A 22,091-nucleotide genomic window follows, 5' to 3' on the forward strand; every position below is an offset into this window, starting at 1 on the left:
TTCCCCCTCATGCACCACATTTCATGCAGAGTTTTCTGGCAAAATATCAAATCACTCAGGTGACTCAGCTCCCCTAGAGCCCAGATTTGGTGCCCTACAACTTCTGGCTTTTCCTAAAACTAAAGTCACCTTTGAAAGGAATGAGATTTCAGACAGGCGATGACATTCAGGAAAATATGACGAGGCAGCTGATGGCAAGTGGGAGAACTGTTTGAGGTCCCAAGGTGCCTACTTTGAAGGGGGCTAAGGCATCACTGTCCTATGTACAATGTTTCTTGTATCTTCTTCAATAAATGTCTCTATTTTTCATATTACATGGCTTGATACCTTCTGGGCAGACCTTGTGTAAAATGAGGAGTCTTCCCCCCAATCCAGGGAATGCAGCTTCCCTAATCACTTTCTAAAAGACTTATGGCCTATACTTTGGAGAAAGGTGGAGTTCGATAGAAGTGCTAAAACAGTCTACATTTCAACTTAGGAAATGCTGGAGTTATCTTTTCAAAGTGTAGTTAGAACTTTAAAAAAGTTTTCAGTACTTCTTAATTTGATACCAGTAATACAGATACCTTGTTCTTTTAGTTTAGGAAGCAGCTTGTCTAACACCACCATTTTGCCGCTGTTGGTAACTAGATGCATATCTGTTGTATAAGGTGGACCAGGTTCAGCTCCATCAAAGAGATATGGATGATTACAGCATTTCCTCAACTGCATCAAGATGTTCAATAACCTCATTTTGTCCATCTTCCCTGCAGAGTTTAGTATATCTATATCCTTCATCAGTATCCGAGTGTACCTATTGAGAAGAAAAATATCTTAGGAGGTTTCAAACGTTCTCTCACCAGTCCCTTCCACTTTACACACTCAATTCCCCCTCCCCATCTCAACCCAAAAACAACTGTAAAACAGCCCATCAACGTAAGGTGTGGTCAGGAATTTACCATACAGAACCTCTTTCCTTTTTCTTTTTTTTTCCTTATTGCCCTCAATGTCCTAATGTTCACACTTATGCTTTGGGCGCTGAAGCCCAAAATAGTATCATCTCCTTAGGATAAATTAAAGAGCATGATACCATATTTTAAAATAATTAATAAGCATAACTTGTATGTTTTAAACATAATTTTGTTCTGTAGTCTGTTCCAGCAGAAGAGTGTCACCATTTACTATTCATTGTAGCTTGTACAGCATCTGGTAAGAACACTAATCTGAGGAGGCAGAAAGAATCATGAGAGGTAAAACATAATGATGAGCCTAAGATGAATACAACGTGATTCAAATATAAATAAAAGTACGTAGAAAAGGGCAATGACGCTACCGCCATAGGCGAGATTGTAGAAAGTCTTGAATGCACACTAAGAATTTAGACATTCCCTGCGAAAAAGAATCATCTATCTAAATACCAGAGTTTCAAACCTTGAAACCTCTGAACAAAATCTTAAATAACCTATACAACCTGTGCTTAACAATTTCAGTTTGGGGACACGAAATATTATTAAAGGCTGTCCTTTCGATTACAATGACAATTCTAATGTAAAGTTTACCAGTATGTTGAACTAAAACAGATGTCTTCCTTTAGCACCGATTCATGTTTAGGTTCTATATTTTAGAGCCATACAAAATAAGCCTAGTATCTCTGCTACCCTATAAAAACCTTTCGAAAGTTTTAAGAGTATTTAAGATGGTCTGCCTTCTATGATGGTTCTTTCCCAGATAACACACCCATTTCTTTAAATCACACTCTTTCATGCCCTGGCTGGTGTGGCTCAATGGGGTGAGCGATGGCCTGCAAATGCAAAGGCTGCAGGTTCCATTCCTGGTCAGGGCACATGCCTGAGTTGTGGGCCAGGTCCCTGTTTGGGGACGTGCAAGAGGCAACTAATCGATGTCTCTCCCCGACATCAATGTTTCTTTCCCTCCCTCCCCTCTCTCTAAAAAATAAAATCTTAAAACAAAAAATAGACAATAAAGTATTCCTATCATAAAAAATAAAATAAAAAAATTATAGCCTTTCAGTGTGTTTCCCAACAACTCCAGCTCCTTGTGTAAATTCTTTAATATTAAAGACAGAACTGAATATACTGGAGATATGGTATAGCCAGCAAAGAACAGGACAGGTATTTATTCCTGCCTTTAAGATACTTATATTATTATGTGCCAAGGTTACAGTATCTTTATCTACTTCACACTGTTGATTCATGTTGAGCTTTCTATCGCAAAATAAAAAAATAAAAATTAATACTAAGAGGTTTCTAGCATTTTGAGTTTCATACACCCATAAAACTTAGGAAAGAAAAAGAAACTTAAAAGGGTTTTCAAGTTTTTTTAATTTTGTCCTATGTAGGTGTTTAAAAATAGCTACCATGTATCATCATCATAATTTTGCAAACAGGCATTTTATCCTGCCTAAAATAAGACATCAACAAGGAATAAAATCTTTTCAAATAATTAAATAAATGGAGCTTTACAAAATAAAGCACTGAATTTTTCTGATGTCTGTACAAATAGCCTGCAACTTCATCAGAGACTAGCAGCAATCCACGATCTAATATTTATGGCCTACAAAGTTAATCACACATGTCTCGCATCTGTGCAACCAAAGCTTCCTTTTTAAAAAGCTTAAGTAGAGAGCTTTATACTGTATTCCCATTTAATAAATCTCAACTTTAATTTTCAGATTCATAAACCTTTTATCCTGATTCTATCATCTAACAGTTTCATAAATTTGATTGGCAAGCCCTATGCTGTGTGACCAAAGAACTCCAAGCTGAGCTCAACCCTGCAAACAGAAATTCCTAAAAGTTAAAAATTAGGAACATAATATACAAATAAAAATTAGTGAAGAATCAATAGTGACATTACATACCATTCCCTTTGCATTTTGCTGAGACCCACATAAATTTTCACTTCCTTCTTTGGAGGCAAACTCTTTTCAACATCAGCCTTAATTCGACGAAGGAGGAATGGACGTAAAACCTTAAAAAAAAAAAAAAAAATGACCTTATCTCTAACTTAAATATTTAATTTCAGGACCTCAAAATTGCCTATTAAAGAAATAGGAAAGAAATTGATCTCCTTGAATATATCATGTTAGTTTTAGGACTTCTCCTTTCAAATATATAATAATTAGTGAGTTCCTAAAGGGTAATACAAGATCATTATGTACTCAAACACATGAGTATATCCTGCTATACTGTCCTAAAATGCTGAAAACAATAGTAAATTTTAAAGATTTATTCAACATTTACTGTCTTTCAGGTTTAAAACTAGTTACTCATATGCAGATTGTCTAACAACTGCTTAAGAAATGGCAAGGTTCACATTAAGATGCCTTTACAGCTAGTTTTTAAATTTACTATCCATTTCTTATAGAAATACAGACCATTCATAAAGTATACAAATCATGAGTACACGGTTCAAATTTTAATCAAGCAAGCACACCTTCCAAGTCACTATCACCTCATTCGTCCCAAAGAACAAGCTATTTCGGCATCGTAGGTTAGTTTTGCCTGTTACTTTAAATTCTGTATACATATATTCACTTGTATGTTTTCTTTTACTGAACATTGAACAACATATCCATGTTGTATGTAGTAATTCATTTTCAAAAAATAAACTGTCAAATATAAAACTAAAGATAACCCATTTTTATTTGTATCTTCCTTTTTTCTGTTTATACTGGCTCATCAAAACACTACTATCACAAAACAAAGACTGGTCAGAAAAATAATCAGCAACACATCTCTGACACCATGTAGGAAAGCTAACTGCCAGACATGTCAGTGAATGTTCCAGCCCTGCCGGCCCCTTCCGGAACGGTCCAGGTAAATGCAGCAGGGTGAATCCATGTAAAACCCACAAAGAAACCACTTAGCCAAACCGTAAACTCTGGAGTTATTAAAATATATGGTTATTAAGGTTTTTTAGGGGGTGGGATGGGGTGTTCTGCAGCAACAGGTAACTGATAACTGCATCAAATAAGTATTACCTCATTCCTGAGGTAATCCTAAGGATATCCATGCTGGTTCTGAATATCCTCTTTCAAGACACGGGAATTTCAGAGTAAACACCCAGACAGTAGAGAGACCACTAACGGACCTCTACTCCTGAATTTAATAAGCTTCTTCATATCATTTCCTAAGCATATAAGAGATGCCAAAACTGGTTGATTCTGTTGTGTAGGTTGTTTTAGTTTGCTTTACCTACAAGCACCTATCTATTTATTGGGTTGGCCAATAAGTTCATTTGGTTTTTTTCTGTATGATGGCTCTAGTAGTGCTTAGTTGTCTTTAACTTCATTCAAAACAATTTTGTTAGACTGTATTGTAACAGCTGTCATATCAGCGTGTGTTTAAAAAAATAAAAACTTACCAAACTTCGTGAATTTTTGTTCAGCCATTCTGATATTTAAGATGGAAGAAAATACGCAACATTTTCAATGTATCGTGCTTTATTATTTCAAGGAAAGTAAAAATACAACTGGAATGCAAGAAAATATTTGCATAGTGTATAGAGAGGGTGCTGTGACTCACTGACCATGTCAAAAGTGGTTTGCAAGGTTCCCAATACGACTGACATCTTGGTCAGATACCTCTTTGCCGCGGGGCTGTCCTATGCATTGAAGATGTTTAGCAGCAGCCCTGGCCTCTGTCCACTAGAAGCCAAGAGCAGGAGAGAGCCAACATACTCAAAATACTCAAATCAATAGTTACTGGTGAAAATGAAAAATGTCTGTTATTTTACAGAAAAAACTAAATGGACTTTTTGGCCAACCCAATAGTAAGGTAAAATATGGTAAGGAACATATATATGTTCCACAGTCCTTCAAATAAGTAAACCTAAATTGAGTGCTTACACGACTGAACGCCATGTAATTTAAAACAAGGTGCCTAGGAGATAATCACCTTTAAATATTTAACAAAATGAATTTCAGTACACAAGGACTTTAAAGTACCATATAATTAATTTATATAAAAATACAGATTTGGACCTTCATACATTTAATTTTTCCCCGTTTCTGAATATCCACTATGAGCCAGGCATTGTACTAGGAATACAAAGATGAATATAAATTGTACACATGAAACTAATATTATATTGTATGTTAACTTAATTTTAAAGAAGAGAGAAACAAATATAAGGCATGGTTCCTGCCTCTGTGTTTACAATGCAGCAGGGAAAATGCCTGCAAATTAGTCATTTTGACCCCCCGCTACACAGTCCTACAATGTCAGAATGCCAAGATTACTAGAGACGGATTACACAGGAGTCTCTTGGCTGGTGGCTTCAGCCTTGGTACCCAATGGAGGCAACTTAGCCAATGAAGTCTTAGGCTAGGTATTAATAAAGAGGGCAGGAAAGGGGACACTAGATGTAACAGAAAAATAAGCCAAAACAAGGAGACTGGGATTATTACAATGTTTACAGAAAACTGACACTGGGTTCAGCAATTCTAGCAAATTAAAGCACAACATAAAAGAATTACCCAGACTGAAACGCCACTAGTTGAGAAATCCAGTTAGGCCATGAAAGGCCTTAGATGCCTAGCTTACAAGGGCTGGCTTTACCCCGCTGGCCAGGATTTCTTAATCTGGGGGTCTATTAAAGAAATTTAACTATCTACCAGCTTTCACTTATGAATCTTTGTAGGGAGGACAGAGCTATAATTCACAGTAAAACATATCAACTCTGCTCATGATGCACTGTTAGAAGTTGCTTATACACAGCCACTGGACTTAGGAACAGAGAGAGCCCTGACCAGTGTGGTCAGTTGGTGGGGCGTCATCCCACGAAGTGAAAGGTCGCCAATTGGACTCCCAGTCAGGACACACGCCTGGGTTGAGGACTGGCCCCAGTGACGGCACACAAGGAAGGCAACCGACCAGTGTTTCCCTCTCACACTGATGTTTCTCTCTCTCCCTTTTGCCCTCCCTTCCTGTCTCTCTAAATAATATTAATAATAAAAAGAACAGATGGAGTTTTAGCCTTTCCGAATGGAACCTGTCGGATTCCTCTACAGATTGTAAATGGAACTAACCGTTCAAGACCTATCTTAACCTTTATGCAGCTCTTCTTTCCCCACTGTACTTTTCCTTAAACCTAAGGGACTGCTTTGTCCTGTTATTAATCCAGGATTGCATGCCAGGTTCTAACATTAAAACCTCCACAACAGCACTCCTTACCCCTGTTATAAGATCAGGTGAATGACAGGATTCAAACAGACCTGATGCTAAAGCCACTATGCTTTTTTGTTAACAGAACTGTAATCCACTAATTTAAATCTCTAGCATTATTCCCATTAGAAATACGCTTTAATCCCACTGTAAATACTTACCATGTGAAGCCTCTCAACTAGCTTCTGATCCCCAAGGCAATTATTGGTGTCAAACCAGGAATCAAAGTCCTAGATTAACAAACAAAAAATACGCTAAGATCAGAGATAGTATTAACTACAAATATTCTATTATGCTAGCTATAACAATGATTTCTAGAGTTGAAAACCATAAAAATCAGTTATAGTTCAACCCCATTTTTCATATGTGCATTTTTGTTAGCAATTAACTTTATAACTAGTTTGAGAACTGTATTACTTCCCAACATTTTTCTAAAAAAAATCAAGATGACAATTTTCAAAGTAGTTGGAAAGCAAGTTTTATAGAAATAACGAGAAAATTAATATTCTTGAAAAATATCTTTCCTCTGTTTCAGAAAAGCTTAAAAATTAAAATCACTTTACAGTTTGTTCTCTAAGACAACTCAGATGACTCAATTACAAAGTTTCCAGAGCAATGTCAATTTCAATTAAATTTACTAAAAGTGAAATTAAGATTACCAGCATTTCATTAGTGTTTGGGTAAGATTTAAACAAAGTTAGTTTTCCTTACCTCTTCAGTATTTTTACCATATATGTATATGCTACATTAGTAAACATAATCTTAGAATTTGTTGTGTTAACAAAAACAAAGCTTTAACAGAAATTATTAAATGAGTGTCACTACAGTAAGAAAAAGAAATTATCTCAAAGTCAAAAACGTATAAATGCAGAACTAAAGAAACTTTCTGAGACTGATTAAATGTCTTTCAAAAACATAAATTTCTCTATTCTTTTAAAATGTTCCTTAACATACCAAACCAAAATTAACACCTAAGAACTTATTTGAATAAACATACTAACGTAGAGCTCTTCAAAGACTCTTTCTCTCTCTCCCCCATCCCCCCCCCCTCTTCCCTCCAGGCATGGGAACAAAGGTTCAAAATGAACTCTGGTCAGGCAAAAATCTGAAATTACTAACAGCACACACTCTTGACATACATATTATGTTCCTAGGTACAACCAACAGTTCAAATAGCTAATTAACCATTTCTATTACTGCAAATAATCTATTAAGGCAATGATCGGGTTCTACATTTGTTAGAACATAAAGAAAATGCCTAGGCAGATTTAACCAAATTTGAAGGCCATCTTGGGGAGTTTTAAAACACAGGCAACATGAGGCACAAAAATTCACTAGGGGAAAACCCAGAGCAGCACCTTAAGAACATAAGCAGTCTACCTAGAACTACTGAAACGTAGTCAGGCCAACATGATTACCAAGCAGGAGTGCCAATCTATGACACTGCAAAGAGAGAAAACAATGATTTATAAAATGAAATTTTTTAAAAAAAGGCACAAAAGTGAATTTTCAGAATGCAAAAAAAAACTAACTTGGTTATACCAGTCTTAACTGTGTAAAAGCACAAAACACTAATGATTTTGTAAAAGTGCTGAAAAGCAGGCCCATTCTATTACAAGAAAATGTACAGCATTTAAACAAAAACATCAGTATTAGTCCAACCAGAGAACAATTAGAAATACTTACATCAGCTGAATTAAAAACATCTGGCAACAAAAAGTTAAGAAGGGACCAGAGTTCATGCAAGTTGTTTTGAAGAGGTGTTCCAGTTAGTAATAGTCGATTTGTAGTCTTGAATTCCCTCACTATTTCTGACAACTGAAAGAACCAAATTCATGATTACTATATTCTACATATCGATCACATAAAAGTACAAGTGATTTTCACATGTACATATCAAATTACCTTAGATTTTTCATTTTTGATCCTGTGAGCTTCATCTATAACTAAGTACCTCCAATTGAATTTTTTGAAAACAGACTTCTCTTTAATAAGCATTTCATAAGATGTCACACATACATCCCATTCTCCTGGTAATAAAACATCTCTGACAAAAGCAGCCTGTGTAGCAAAACAAAAAATTAAAAAAAAAAAAAAATATATATATATATATATCTCCCATGCAGAAATAAACTATACATTAAACTTGTGGATGACAAGTAATCTAATACATAAAATGTGAGAGAATATTAAAAAGGGCTAGAGTTATCTATATTATGCATATCTAGAACCAGCCACAGTATCACTAAAGTTAACTTCATTAACGATTTAAGTGTCAGAGCCATTTAGTAAAAAATTGACAAAATTAATCAGTGCAAAACTCATCAGACTAACTCTTAAAGTGGTTTCTTTGTTCGATTCCACCAGGCCCTGGAACTCTTAGGACACAGGTTTAAGCCAAGCAGGGAGGGGCAGCTCTGCAGTTCTGACATAAAAGAGAGACAGTGGGCGGACTGAAGGAGTCTGCAGGATGCATTTCATGCCTTTCCTGTTTATGGATGTATTAAGACACTGCTATTACTGTTCTCACTGCACAAGTGATGAAAGTGAAGCAAACAGTGGTTAAACAATTGGGCTCCAAAACATAAAAACCAACTTGGTAACTTAAAATGCTCAGGGTATCCGTAAGGGGAGAGAAAAAATTTAGAATCATCACTGATAGCCAAATGATGGGAAAAAAATATGAAGTACACAGTCTTTCAATAGAGGCTGAGCAAATTTTTAAAATGAGCTTTATATTTTTAATAGTATTATTTCCATTTCTTTTTCTAAAAGGATGCGTCAATGGATCAACATTTTAACTTATTTTGACAGCTATTAGACCAACATACCGAATTACTATAATTGACTTAGACCACCTTTAAAAACTACTGTTTTACAATTAGTACCATTACATGCATCAATCTAAAATCTGGCTCCTTAAGTTTGCAACCCCTTTACACACTTGTCTTCTTTTAAAAACAAACAAAAAAATGCTTCTGGAATGAGAAGACAGACTTTGACCTCCAAAAGCAGGAGAAACAAATTGTATTCTTATAGCTCTCTACAGTCTGAAACTCCTTTTTCCCAGTATGATTCTTAACCACCAAAATATTACTACACTTGTAAACTACTACCATTGTAAAGACCAAGTTTATTACTGGACTCTGTTCTTTTATCCCTCCTCCAGCTACCCCCCTCCACCAAACCTAAATTCAAATTCTTCTAATACCCAAAATACTAGAAACTTACTCTTTGTTCTTTATCTCCTATCAAACAAACAGACCTAAGTGTTGGTACCCATCTCTTGAATTCACTCATCCAGTTGTGTAATGTAGACTTAGGGACCAAAACCATGTGAGGGCCAGGAATGTTTCTATAGTGTTTCATATACCCAAGAAGAGAAATTGTTTGAAGAGTCTTTCCCAGGCCCTGAAAGATTTCAGAATAACCACAAAGCAATTAAAAACAAAAACAAAAGACACATATTTATACTTCCTGACATAAACAACATTTATGTTATGTGTTTTTAATATCTAATGGCAAAATTTGGTATGTGCCAAGTTTTGAGTATTAAGTCACTTAATCTTCACAAGTCTATGAAGGCGGTCCTGTATCACCATCTCAAGAAGGCCAGGTAACTTTTCCAAGGCCCCCCCAGCAGAGCTAGAACTGAAACCCATTCTTTTTGACTCCATAATATCTCCAAGCAATTAACTGCTTCAGCATTACTGGTATATGGAAATGTTTTAAACATTCACTGCATAACTAGTAAGTAAACAACAAGAGATAAAAAGTTTTATATGAGACAGAACTGTATAAACCACCACCCTGAAAAAAATATTTATTGATGATAAATTAAACATTCAATGACCTCACCTGTTTTTTTAGGGAAGTGAGGAGAAATGGCCAAATCATTATGTTACAAGTCAACCAAAAGCATGTTTCTCAAAATGTATTTTTAAAAATGTGTTACTTTCATAGATGAAAAATTCCTCACAACTGAAGTACAGATTCCATTTACACAACTAAAGCAAGCTGCTTCTACCGGTTTGACAGAGAATTACTTTGCTAACAGTTCTAGATTATAATCAACAAAACTATGTAATACATTCTTCACTTTTACAAATTTAATGGTACAAAGTATTTTAAATTACAAAATACTGCCTTCTTAAAAACTACCGACCACATACCATTTCATCCGCAAGGATACCATTGATGCCATTCTCATACAAAGAAATGAGCCAATTTAATCCTCGGACTTGATAGTCTCTCAGTTTACCCCACTTTACATCTAAGAACAAAAGAAACAACACAATGCACATTTTAAAGACAAGAACTATAGGTAGACAGGACCTTGGGTCTGATACTCAGAGGTTTAATGTGGGCCTACGTGGGCTTGCTCTGACTTTCTTTACCAGGTTTTGGAATGGGAAATTTGCAGGTTCCAATTTTCCAAGTCCCTAAAGGTAGCTGCTGTAGTAGGAATAGATGGGATATGAAAGATGATAATCAAGTGCAGGAAACATGACTGTAGACGGAAGGTCCCCTCGTCCCCCAACGCACTCAGTTCCCGTGTTACCCAGGCACTGGTCCTGGAGACTCTGGACTCTTTCCTTTTTTAATGTCACCACATGTTTCTAACCAAGTGTTTCTTACCTTCCATTATGACCCAAACAGAAGTTCTCTGAAACTTTTGTATCTCTTTCAGGGTTTACTATATATCCCCCCACCTAACAATTACCAAGTATATACATCACAATCATGTGATTTTTTTTTAAATTAGTACATTTGGTATCTCATCATCTTTTGAAAAACACTACTTTAGGATGAAAAGCTAACCAATGCTGGGAAAACTAGTTATAATGTAGGAATGTGAGAAAGAAACAGCCCAAATAATTAAATTTCCTTTTCCTTTGTACCATGTAACTGTCTCTGGCCTATAGTTGCATGAAAGAAAAAATGGAAATTGAGTACCCTATAGCCAAAGAAAAAAAGTGAAGGTACACTTTTTCTAACCAGATCCTGGTCTTGCCTAAGTTTAATTTGCTAAGCATTCAAGTTAACAGCAATTAAAAAACAAACCCAAATAGTTTGTCCTATACTGACCTTTACATACATATACATATACACATATATGTATATTTCTTTATTTTGCTCACAACTACAATGATCACACAAACTAGTCATCAAGTGAGAAAAAGGAAGGTGGAAAAAATGCTAGCCTTTAGCAAAGACAAATGCAAGTTTCTGTGCCACTGGACAAATCAAGATCATATATAGGTAAACCCTAAACCTAATTAACCATGTTTTCTTTTGGACAAAACCACTAATAACAAATTTCAGAAAAAAAATTTAAACAAATCAATAAAAATCCAAAGATGAACAAGAGAAGTCTTTATCAAGCACTTTTTTGTACACATTAGTTCTCTTACTTTAGACAAATATAAGGCAAAAACTATTCTGAGTTATATACATTCATTCAGACAACAATAAACACAATGGCATTCTATGACCCCCTCTGAAATATAGCACCGCTATTGCTAATATACTATCATTTGTCAAAAAAAAAAAAAAAGTGTAGTCTATTTCACAATCAATAAATTCCAAGATTACTAAAAATTCCCTTGATAAATTACAGGCAAGAAAAACCAAAAACATTAACTGAAGGTTGTTTCAAAGAGGGAATCTGCCTAAAAATCAAGTAATTTAAGTATGTCTAACATACATGAAGGAGAATCTTCAAATCGAGTACAAACATTGGTTGCTTTGGAGCTTTCTGTTAATAGTTCTTCATCCTCCTCTTGTTCTGTTCTACGATGTCGGTAGCTGTTGAATTTAAAATAAAATGAAGTGATATGAGTACTGGATTTAACTTAACTGTTAACATTCAAGTTTGCTGACCAAGACCCCACAAGAATAATTTTTAACAGGCACTTAAAGTAAGATTTAAAAAGTGAACCATAGAAATATAGAAAAAATTTAAATCTGAAATGTTTTACATGCTTTTCCAAAAGAGAGGACTGTTAAAACATAGTACCTGAAGTTAATCAGAACCTGATAAACTTTTGTGATAATTTATTTTCAAGGAAATATGCAGCCAGTAAAATCTCATAATTTGTATTTTGAAGTTACATTTTTAAGTATTTTTGCCAAAAAAATTGTCCCATAAATCACATTTTAGAAGCTATAATTTTAACCCAAAGGCTGCAGGATATTCAGAATCAATACTTGCAAGCTTAAACAATGACTCTTAATCAGATTTGTCAGAATTACTCACAACTTTTGAAATACACATCCCCAGATTTGATATCTCAAAAGTGTCAGACACATCCCTTTAAAAACTAATTTTCTAAAGTTATATTGCCAGATTTCTTAATCTCTGAAGGGCTTCGGTTAGGAAAACTACTTACTCCCTATATCTGAAGCATCCAATTTTATACCTTTATACTTTCAACAAATGTTTTCACTTAAATTAGAGAACATCAGATTACGCTACTCTATGACCTCTGCGTCTAATTTACAGCTTAATTTCTACCTAGAGTAGAGAAGAAATCAATTAAGACTCCATTGCCCCAACAACCCTAACAAGTAGATCAAGCTGAACAATTTTATATTTATCACAGAATATCCTGATCTTATAGGATATTAATAGAAATGTTTTTCATGACATCAAAATATTGCTACCACATTAGAGTATCTACTATAGTTCACATTTCCAGAGGACAACACTGATGCCATTTACATACCTGCAAGTTTCTTAAGTCTGAAACAATTTAAATACATCTGAAGTATAAAGTTTTCTCGTGAAGTTTCATAGGTATTAATAGCGCTCTGGTTACACACCAGGGGGAGGGGGACCCAGAATTAATTAAAAAATTGTGTATTTATTCACATGTTTAAATTTCAGTCACCTTCAAAGTACTCTCCATTTGGTGCAATAACACCTATTGAGATGTTTTTTCCATTGCTCAGTCTCTGAACTCATCGATTTTGATGCCTCTGAGTGCTTCTGCCATTTTTTGTTTCATCTTCCACACTGGCAAAATGTTTCCTTTGAGGACTTTTTTTCATCCAGGGAAACAAACAAACAAAAAATAGTTCGGGGCGAGGTCAGGTGAATGGGGGGTGTGGAGCAAGGGGGTCCATGCCATTTTTTGGTCAAAAACTGCTGAACACTCACTGCGACGTGGGCAGGTGCGCTCGTAAATCACCCATCATGAAATGGGCAAACATGCTGAAAGAGGCTTCAAAAAAAAAAAGTTCACTGAAGCTGAACACAGCCTTTCACAAAAATGCCAGCTGGGTTCCTAGAACACTCTCCTAGTGGGGGAAGCCTGTACTAGAAGGGGCCCACCCTCCAGAAGAAGATACCGGTTTTGGGGGGTTCCCCCTCATACAACCGGATGAGCGAAAAACACATCACTTGTCACATTTCATTTTTCACATGGTCATTCAGGGAGCCCAATTGCCCCAAATCTATTAACTGTGACAAATTAAACATCTTAGTTATCCAATTAGCACAAAAATTGTAAAACAGAATTTATAAAGTCAACATGTAAGAGTTATTTTACACATTTTGAAGAACCTCCTAAAGGTGGCATACAACTTCACAAGTCAATTTATATAAAGACAACTAAGTTTGTAACAAAAACTTTATAAACAAATTGTTATGGCATAAATCATTACAATATTTCACAGACAAGCAGAGACTTAAAATGAAAGTAAATACCCTTGATACAGGTATGTGGTTTGGGAGAGACCAGAGTACACAAGTAAGATCTAAATTCAAATGTGGATTATTCTAATTACTTCCATGTGATGTTAAACAGGCCACTTAACCTCTCCATTTGTTTCCTGCCAAGGAATGGCATGACATTTTAATTCCCTACTCAATACAGTTGTTGCAATCCACAAACTCTATAACGCTAAAAAAAATCAGGCATAGATATTTTACTTATTTATGCATGTAGGACCAAAACAACTGAGGCGAAGTAAATAACAGAACTAAACAGTTTTATAAACAAAATGTATACACTGCTACTCACTCGCCAACTGACAGCAAGTTCTGTTTCTCATCCTTTTTTATTCGCGGGCGCCCTGGTTTCATCTTCAAAGGTGAGGTTGGGGTCTTCTGAGCAGCGGGCTGAATGAAATGTGCAAACAGCTCTGTCTGCTTTAATAAATACTCAAATCTATTTGCTCGGTCAGTTTGCTGCAAAAAATTTTAAGATGCATTTTATCAGAAATATGACTTCAGAAATCAAAGCTTCAACATCCCTCCATAAAATGAACACAGCAATAAAAAGGAAAGAATAACTGACACATACAACAACATGGATGAGTTTCAGAAGCTTTAAGCTACATAAAAGAAGCCAATGACAAAAGACTACATATACATACTGTATGAATATTTGTATGAAATTCTAACAATAGAAGGCAGATCTGCAGTAGCAAGGAGAAGAGGGCAGGAGCAAACTTTTTTGTGATGATGGAACTGTTTTACCTCATAATTATGGTGATAGTTAAATGACTGCATATAATGTTAAATAGTTAAATGTGCCAAAACTTACTGAATTACCAACTTACATCTCTGCCTATAAAGTTTAAAACGTCAGTTTTACAATGAATTACATTTTACCTAGCAAAGCAAATACCAGAGGTATCCAAACACCGTGTTGTAAAAACCATGTATTTTCCAAAAGAAAATACAAATTAAAAAAAAAACAAAACACCATACTAATATAGAAACTGAAAGGCGCTTTGTCTCTTAGGTGTCCAATATTAAAAATAAACATAATAGGTAAATTGTGTAAGACTGTCAGGAGGTGGTAAGTGCTCGGAGGTAAAATAAAGTAAGGCGCGGGGAAGGGGAGAGTGAGAGTAGCACTGAAATTTTACCCAGAGGCGATGTCCCAACAGGGGAAGGGGAGGGTTCCCCTCTCTCAGATCTCAGCACGCCTCTCTAATGCTCAAAAACCTTTAATGCCCTGAACGGTGGCTCAGTGGGCTGGGCATCTCACTAAGCAGAAGGTCACTGGTTCGAGTCTCAGTTAGGGCACAGGCCTGGGTTGCAGGTTCGGTCCCAGTCCCGGCACACACGAGAGGCAATTAATCAATGTTTCTCTCACACGTGGATGCTTCTCTCCCTCTCTTTCTCCCTCCCTCCCCGCCATCTAAAAATAAATAAAATCTTTTAAAAAGTATTTTAATGGCTCTAGATGTCTAAGATAGTCTCTTTTCAAAATGCTTCATGACACATCAGATAAAAAATATCCAAGGGTCTTTATTATCATCTGCCTGGTGAAGTTTGAGAACTACTTCCTTAAGGGATTAAGGACAAACTTCACCAAGGACTCTACACAATGATTTCAAACTTCTCTCCCACTACTCATTCAAGTATTGCTGGGGTTACAAACAAGTAGCAAAAGAACCAGGAATTCAGAATACTTACAGAATAAACTTTCAGTAGAATTGTGGCAAAGATTAAGGGAGAAAACAAGAAAACACCTCATTGTTCGAGAGAATGACATGGTTAAAATAAAAACGACCCAAGGTATTAAATAAAAGAGATGAAGGGAGAAAAACTAACAAACACTAAAAACCAGAATCATTGGAATAAGATCAGCAACTGGAATGAAATAGATGAAATAAAATCAAATGGAACATTAAAATCAACAGCCCTGGAGAAGCTTCTTTCTCAGAGGCAGGATGAAATGACACAGGACAGCACAGGCCATACAGGTTTGGAAACAGGAAATAACGTTAAGACAGACCTGGGATTCTTTCTGAAGACAGGCAGAGAATGAGGGTGTTGGCAGAAATGGAGCGGAAGGCTTAACCAGAGCAGTAAAGCATTAGAATAGCTACATGCAACTATTAGTAACAAATACTGAAAGCCCAAGAGTCAAGAATCACAAACTGGTTCTGGTACAGTCAGCACTGCCCCAGCATATCCTCAAATGCCACTCAGCGTCACGGGTTGAAGGTGGAGAGAGTGGACGGTTATCCAGAATTACATGTGGTTAGGAACTAGCAGGTGATATGGGGACTTGCTTATAAGCAAGCTGTTAAGATCATGATGTTGAAAAAGGAAATAAAATTAGAAGACTGAAAAATCTGGAAGAAATGAGAATCTGCAGTGAGGCTACCATGAAGATGAAAGGCACTACAAAATAAATAAAAAAACACTGAAAACCTTCCATGATCATCAGATTTGTCATAAATATTACCCTGCAAAAATATGAAGAGATTCAGAAGAGGTCAAATAAGAAAGGAGGGAGATAAAGAAACCAATGAAATAACCAATGCAATAGAATACTCAAGTAGAGTGGTGAGGAAAAGATGAGAAATACAGGGTGGGGCAAAAGTAGATTTGTGTTTGCTCATACAGTAAATAATACAATAATTAATAAATACAAGAATAAACTTGTTTTGCATACTCACAACTGTAAACCTACTTTTGTCCCACCCTGTATTTATGAGATAAATTTCCGAGATCATTAAAATGATGAGGCCCTGTCATGGACAGCTTGGGTACGTAAGAGAAGCGCTCACCCGCTGAAGTCACACTGGGGTGTGTGGGAGGCAACACATTCAGCTTTGGGTGCTACTACGTAAGAGGTACCAGAGGCGCTCTAACAAACAACTGAAAACACGATGGTTGGAGGCTTCTGGGCTACAAATAAATATGGCAGATGAACACTAGTAACAAGGATCAAAATGCCTAAGAAGAAATGTTCAAAAAATAACAAAGGACAAAGGATATCATCAAAGAAATAAGCGTTTCTCAAGGCAAGTAAAAATTTTTGAGGAGTGATCAATGTCAAAGTCAAGTGAGACCAGGAAGAATAAAACTAAAATTAAGCCACAGAATTGGCAATTACATTCACTAGCAGTGTTAACAGCAGCATCTAAACTGTGACAGTTAAAGGAATGAATGAAAAGGAACAAATATCTCTTAAGTGTGACAGCAAACAAAGAAGATAGGGCAATTACAGGTATACACACATATAAAACATACTAGAAACCATATAAATCATTTATATTTTACACGTTATATTTATTATGCACACTGTGTCTTCATAAAATATGTCTCATTTTCAGGATTTTGAAGCTATTTAAGAGATTCAAAAATATTTAATGATCTTCAAGAAAATGTCAAAGGAGAAAATAAGTTTCAAAAAAAAGTTTGTTAAAATCACTATGTGTCAGATACTCTTCTGGATGCCAAAGACCAAGACAGTCTTTGAAGAGTAAGACACTGTTCCCACCCCTAAGGAGCATACTGTATTGTGTTGTCAAATGGTGTTATTACTTAATACATTATTGAATCTGAATTTAAATTTAAAGCTCTGAGTACTGGTTAAGTCACATGCAAGAAAGTTTCCTAGAAGATATGAAATGTGAACTGGGTCTTTTAAGGACTGAAGCATAGCATCATACTCTCTTTTGTAAAGATCCCATGCATACTGAATGCTATAGGCAAGGAGCACATATTATTCTCTTAACACGACCCATACAATTACATAATATTATGTGAATTCATGTAATACTTCTCCATTTGCTTTATATAGGTAAATAAGATACAAGTGTTACAGTATCCCATGTTACACATATTTCAATTGGCCATCTGTGCCTCAATTAAAAAGCAAACACAGAAATTTGGCATATGACAATTACCTAATAAAAAGTTATCAGTTTAGACTTTATCCATATACCTAGAACATACCATTTTTTCTTCATAGGTTGGATCTGGTTCTTGGATTTCTTTTTGCTTCCCAGGAGAGGCATCATCAAATACTTCCTGGTAGGAGGGAAAAACCATGGTTTTTCAAAAATAGTTAAGACTGATTTCTGCCCAAAACACATTCTAAGTAATATATTCCTGTTCCAAACTTTCTAGATACTTTCTAGTTAGAGTCTAACCTGATAGGACACCCTGACAAAATTAAACACCAAAATGACACAACCTATTTAACCCAAATATGTAAACTGCATGGCTATTACCAAAAATAAGACAAAGATTATTATCTACAACATCCTAGAACAAAGTTACTTTTAGAAAATGTTTCTAATAAAGAAAATTATGAAATCAAATAAAATAGCATAAAAAGTAAAGAGTATGTTTCCTTTTAATCTTAAGAGTGTAGTGTCTACTGTGCTACTACAAAAATGTACACATGAAATACAGTGTTATTAATAACCCTGATTTCCATATTCTGGAATATTACCAAAAAAATTTTCATGTAGCCTAGGCTGAACATGATCTGATTCCTAACTTAGTAATAAATGTGCCCTTACTGCAAATTTATTCACCCAGACATTAAAAATGCCACAAACCACACATACACACAAACCCAGCAGTAACTGCTACACTGCAAAGTTCCAATCATCCACTCAAAAAAACATATGAACAGCTGGCAAATAATAGTATAATTTCCATTAATGATGTGCTTGGTAATACATAGTATAATAAAACTAACTGTGATTAAAAGGTTGGGAGTAGGAGGCTAGACAGTACTACAATTAAGAAGTGAAATGATTAAATTCAAGTCTAACTTCATTGCTCACCTTTAGGCACCTGCAAAACTCATCACAAATCTGGCCTCCACACGTAAAAATAATAAAGCCACCTACTTAGTCTACCTCACAAAATGGTACTTTGAAAAGCCAAATTTATCGTAAGAGTAAAAGAAAAAAGTGCTTTCTAAAAGGAGCCATTATTTCCTTATAGTTAAACAAACGCGGACACCAAGACTTGAGATGGTATGACCACTGGTACACAGTGTGCCTCTCATTCGGTCTAGTCCGGAACGAGAGATGAGAATGAAGAAAGGCTCCACCCACACTACCAAAGATCACAACAATAAACAAAAAAACCAAACTGCTTCCTGATCTATCTTACTGGGCATAAAGAAAAAATTAACTGACTACATAGGAAAGCTAGCTATTATTTATGGAAAAGTCAGCTTTATCAGAAAAGAATCATGAAAACAAGATTGCATTCATTTTCTGACTCTGGAAAAAACCTACCTTAAAATTCTACTTTCAAACAAGAAAAGGGCATTAAAATTTTTTTCTTTCAACTGTGAAACATTAAAATTGTCAGGTATTTTTACGCACGTATGCCGAAACCTGGCTTTTACCAGTGAACCTCAATGATTTCTAAATTCAGTTTAAAGAAAAGACTGAAGATACATCTATTTCAAAAGACCGCCCCCCAAACTGCACTGTACTGTGAAGAGAAAAAAAAATCAAAAACTAAAACCAGTCCATGAAGGGAGATTGATCAAAGATAACATTACTGATATTCCTACGCTAAGCAGCTAAAATAACTACGTCATTCTTCAGTAAGTAACATTTTCAACTATCTTTTTTTGTAAGAATATCACAGGACACGGTATGTTGGGAAAGGGTCAGTTTCAGAGCCAGACCTAGGTTCGGTGACAGGCTCCACTTTTCTCATAGGGCAAAGGAAAATACCACGGACTTTTCACATGGTACTTGTTATCAGATCAATACTCATACTTAAACTCAACTTTAATTTAAAAATAGCAACTGAATGAAATCTTTAGTTTAGGCTTTAAATTACTGTTTTCTGATACTTAAATCAAATCTCTAGCGAGACATTTATTATTCCAAACTTTGAATGACAGATCCTTTTGAGACGCTAAAGAAAACTATGAACATCACTTTGCAAATAACTGCTCCTTTTAGACACATTTCAGTGTCACAGATTTTCAACCCTCACCCCCTTAGGCCAAGAACACGTTAAACAACCCTAGTAATCAACCCAAAAAGAACCATTTAAAACCTTAAGTGGGGGAGGGGGAGGCTACAGGAGATAGAATCTGAGACGAATCTCAAACCACTGAAAACTACAGAATACCAGGGGTCCTATTCTACTAAAACCTACCTCACCAATAAAGTGCTTTCAAAAACTAACAATATACACTTCACCCTAAATTAGACCGACGGCGACGAAATAAACTATTGTGCTAAATGTTTCAATGGTAAACTGCACAACCGTTTTTCTTATTGTGTTAATTCTGCATGAAAGTCCATTTTTAGAGCAGTATTACCTTCATTCTCTCTATCCAGGGATGGAAAAATCCCAAAAATCTTTGGGCTTAAAGCCTAAACCGATCGAAGGCCAGGAATAAAATTTGGAAGAAGGAAGCACTTTGTTCCCAGACATCGCAAAACCTTGGAGCACACCCAAGAGACCCGCCGGGCGCGCCGGAATCTTTCCACCCCGCCCCAGCCCCTGGCCAGCCCCAACCGAGAAGGCCGGCTCGGCGACGAGGTGCACCAATTTTCAAAAGAAGGTCGAGGCCCCCAAAGAGAAACTGAGTTGCACTCAATGCCGACCAACCGACCCAGACCTACTAATTCATTCACCCACCCTTTCATTCCCCCCTCACATCAGATGGGAATCCAAGGCAGCTGCCACAGCTTGGTGGCTTCCCTCCCTAAGGACCTGGGCCTGGGAGGGGCCACCGTTCCCTTCCCCGGAGCAGCTGCGCCTCGCTCATCCCCACTGCGCACTCGGCCTTCCAGCTCTCGCCATTGTTTTCCACCCAGAACAGTTACCGCCCCCGCAAGGACTGGGATTAAGAAAAGGAGGCCCAAATCCTGGGATGCGCTGCTTTTAAATGCCTACCCCACCGCCCCCCACCTGCGTCCAGCGCTCACTCCTAAGGGGACGCTCCCTCGCCCTGCCCCCAAGTTTAATGGAACTAAAACCTAGATTCGGAGATAGGGGAGGGAATTCTGGGAGCCTAGGGGTGAAAAAACAAACTAACCCTCTCCGCCTCAGTAATCAAGAACATCTGTTTAATAAGAGCGTTCGAAGATTTGGCAAGAGTCGCTAAAAACGAGAAGTGCCAAGAAACCCATCGCAGCCCGGGCAGGTTAAGCACAGGACGCAAAGGCCAAAGCATCGTTTCTGGTCCTAGGGGCCTGAGGCCGAGTTGGGTGCAGAGGGAGAAGCACAGATCTGCGTCTGATCGCCGACATGCAGGCAGGGCACCAGCTCCCTCTTCCCCACGGCGCCCTCTCCCCGAGCCACGGGCCACCCTCACCTCCATCTCCGAGTCCGCGGGGCCGGCGCCAGCCTCGGAGGGGGCCGCCTGGGCCGCGACGCCCTCGGGGCCGCCTTTGTTGCTGCTGTTGCTCCCGCTGCTGGCAGCCGAGGCTGCGGGCTTGGAGGGCGCGCTCTCGGGAGGCGGGGATGGCGGAGGCTCGGCGGCGGACGACATGATGTTCCGTCTGCGTCACCCGCTGCTGCCGGAGGCCAGGCGCGGCAGGGATGAGGAGGCCTAGGCCTGGGTGCCTGCGTCGCCAGGGGCCGACGGAGGAAGGAGAGGGCCACCCGAATACCCCCCGCGCCGGGGCTCCGCGATGGGCCTGAGCCGAGCCCAGCAACCTCCCCCTGCGGCCGTCCTCCTCTTCCGCGGGGCTCAGGTTCTGCCGGGGCTTACCTCACGGCGGGAATCACGTCGACGAGAGTGGGCGGGGTCACCCGGGTCAATGAGGTCAGGAAAGGCGGGATGATTTACAGGAGGGCGGGGAGTAGCGGGTAAGGGAAAAGAAAGCCAAAGAAAGACCGAGGCGAGGGTATAGATTCGCCGCTTCGTCTTCTTTGGTCGATATCGTCTACCTCGCCAGCATCCAGGACACCTACCTACGCCACCGACTTTCAACCCTCGCGAGATTGATAGTTAGCTAATTGACTGGGATCCGACTGCGCCTGCGCATTCTCCACTCCTCCCTTGGCCACGCCCCCTCATGGCCCTAGCGGGCTCTGGGGCAGGAGTGGGCGGGGCCTCGATGGCGAGCTCGGTGACCTAGGTTTCTGCGTCAGATCCGTGGCCTGACGCGAGCGCTGTCTTACACGTGCTCATAACGGCCCAGTGTCTTCTGCCGCGGCGTCTTCTTGGC

The 22,091-nt window shown here is 37.8% G+C and overlaps 1 protein-coding gene across 1 annotated transcript in view; it reads right to left on the minus strand.

Annotated features, from left to right (window-relative positions):
- SMARCA5 (SWI/SNF related, matrix associated, actin dependent regulator of chromatin, subfamily a, member 5) overlaps positions 1-21,852 on the minus strand; it is a 32,779-nt gene extending 10,927 nt beyond the window's left edge. Inside the window, exons 1-11 of the mRNA XM_054562834.1 lie at positions 21,233-21,852; positions 17,878-17,952; positions 14,195-14,361; positions 11,875-11,975; positions 10,340-10,440; positions 9,399-9,578; positions 8,073-8,228; positions 7,854-7,985; positions 6,329-6,397; positions 2,861-2,970; positions 567-793 (exon numbers count right to left, since the gene is read on the minus strand). Of these exons, the coding sequence (XP_054418809.1) occupies positions 567-793; positions 2,861-2,970; positions 6,329-6,397; positions 7,854-7,985; positions 8,073-8,228; positions 9,399-9,578; positions 10,340-10,440; positions 11,875-11,975; positions 14,195-14,361; positions 17,878-17,952; positions 21,233-21,409 (1,495 nt within the window). The 5' untranslated portion in view covers positions 21,410-21,852. The remainder of the gene's footprint in view (positions 1-566; positions 794-2,860; positions 2,971-6,328; positions 6,398-7,853; positions 7,986-8,072; positions 8,229-9,398; positions 9,579-10,339; positions 10,441-11,874; positions 11,976-14,194; positions 14,362-17,877; positions 17,953-21,232) is intronic.
- Between the last annotated feature and the right edge of the window lie 239 nt (positions 21,853-22,091).

The sequence above is a fragment of the Pteronotus mesoamericanus genome, unplaced genomic scaffold, assembly GCF_021234165.1.
Source record: "Pteronotus mesoamericanus isolate MK-2021 breed Mesoamerican mustached bat unplaced genomic scaffold, CSHL_Meso_final contig_163, whole genome shotgun sequence".
NCBI lineage: Eukaryota > Metazoa > Chordata > Mammalia > Chiroptera > Mormoopidae > Pteronotus > Pteronotus mesoamericanus.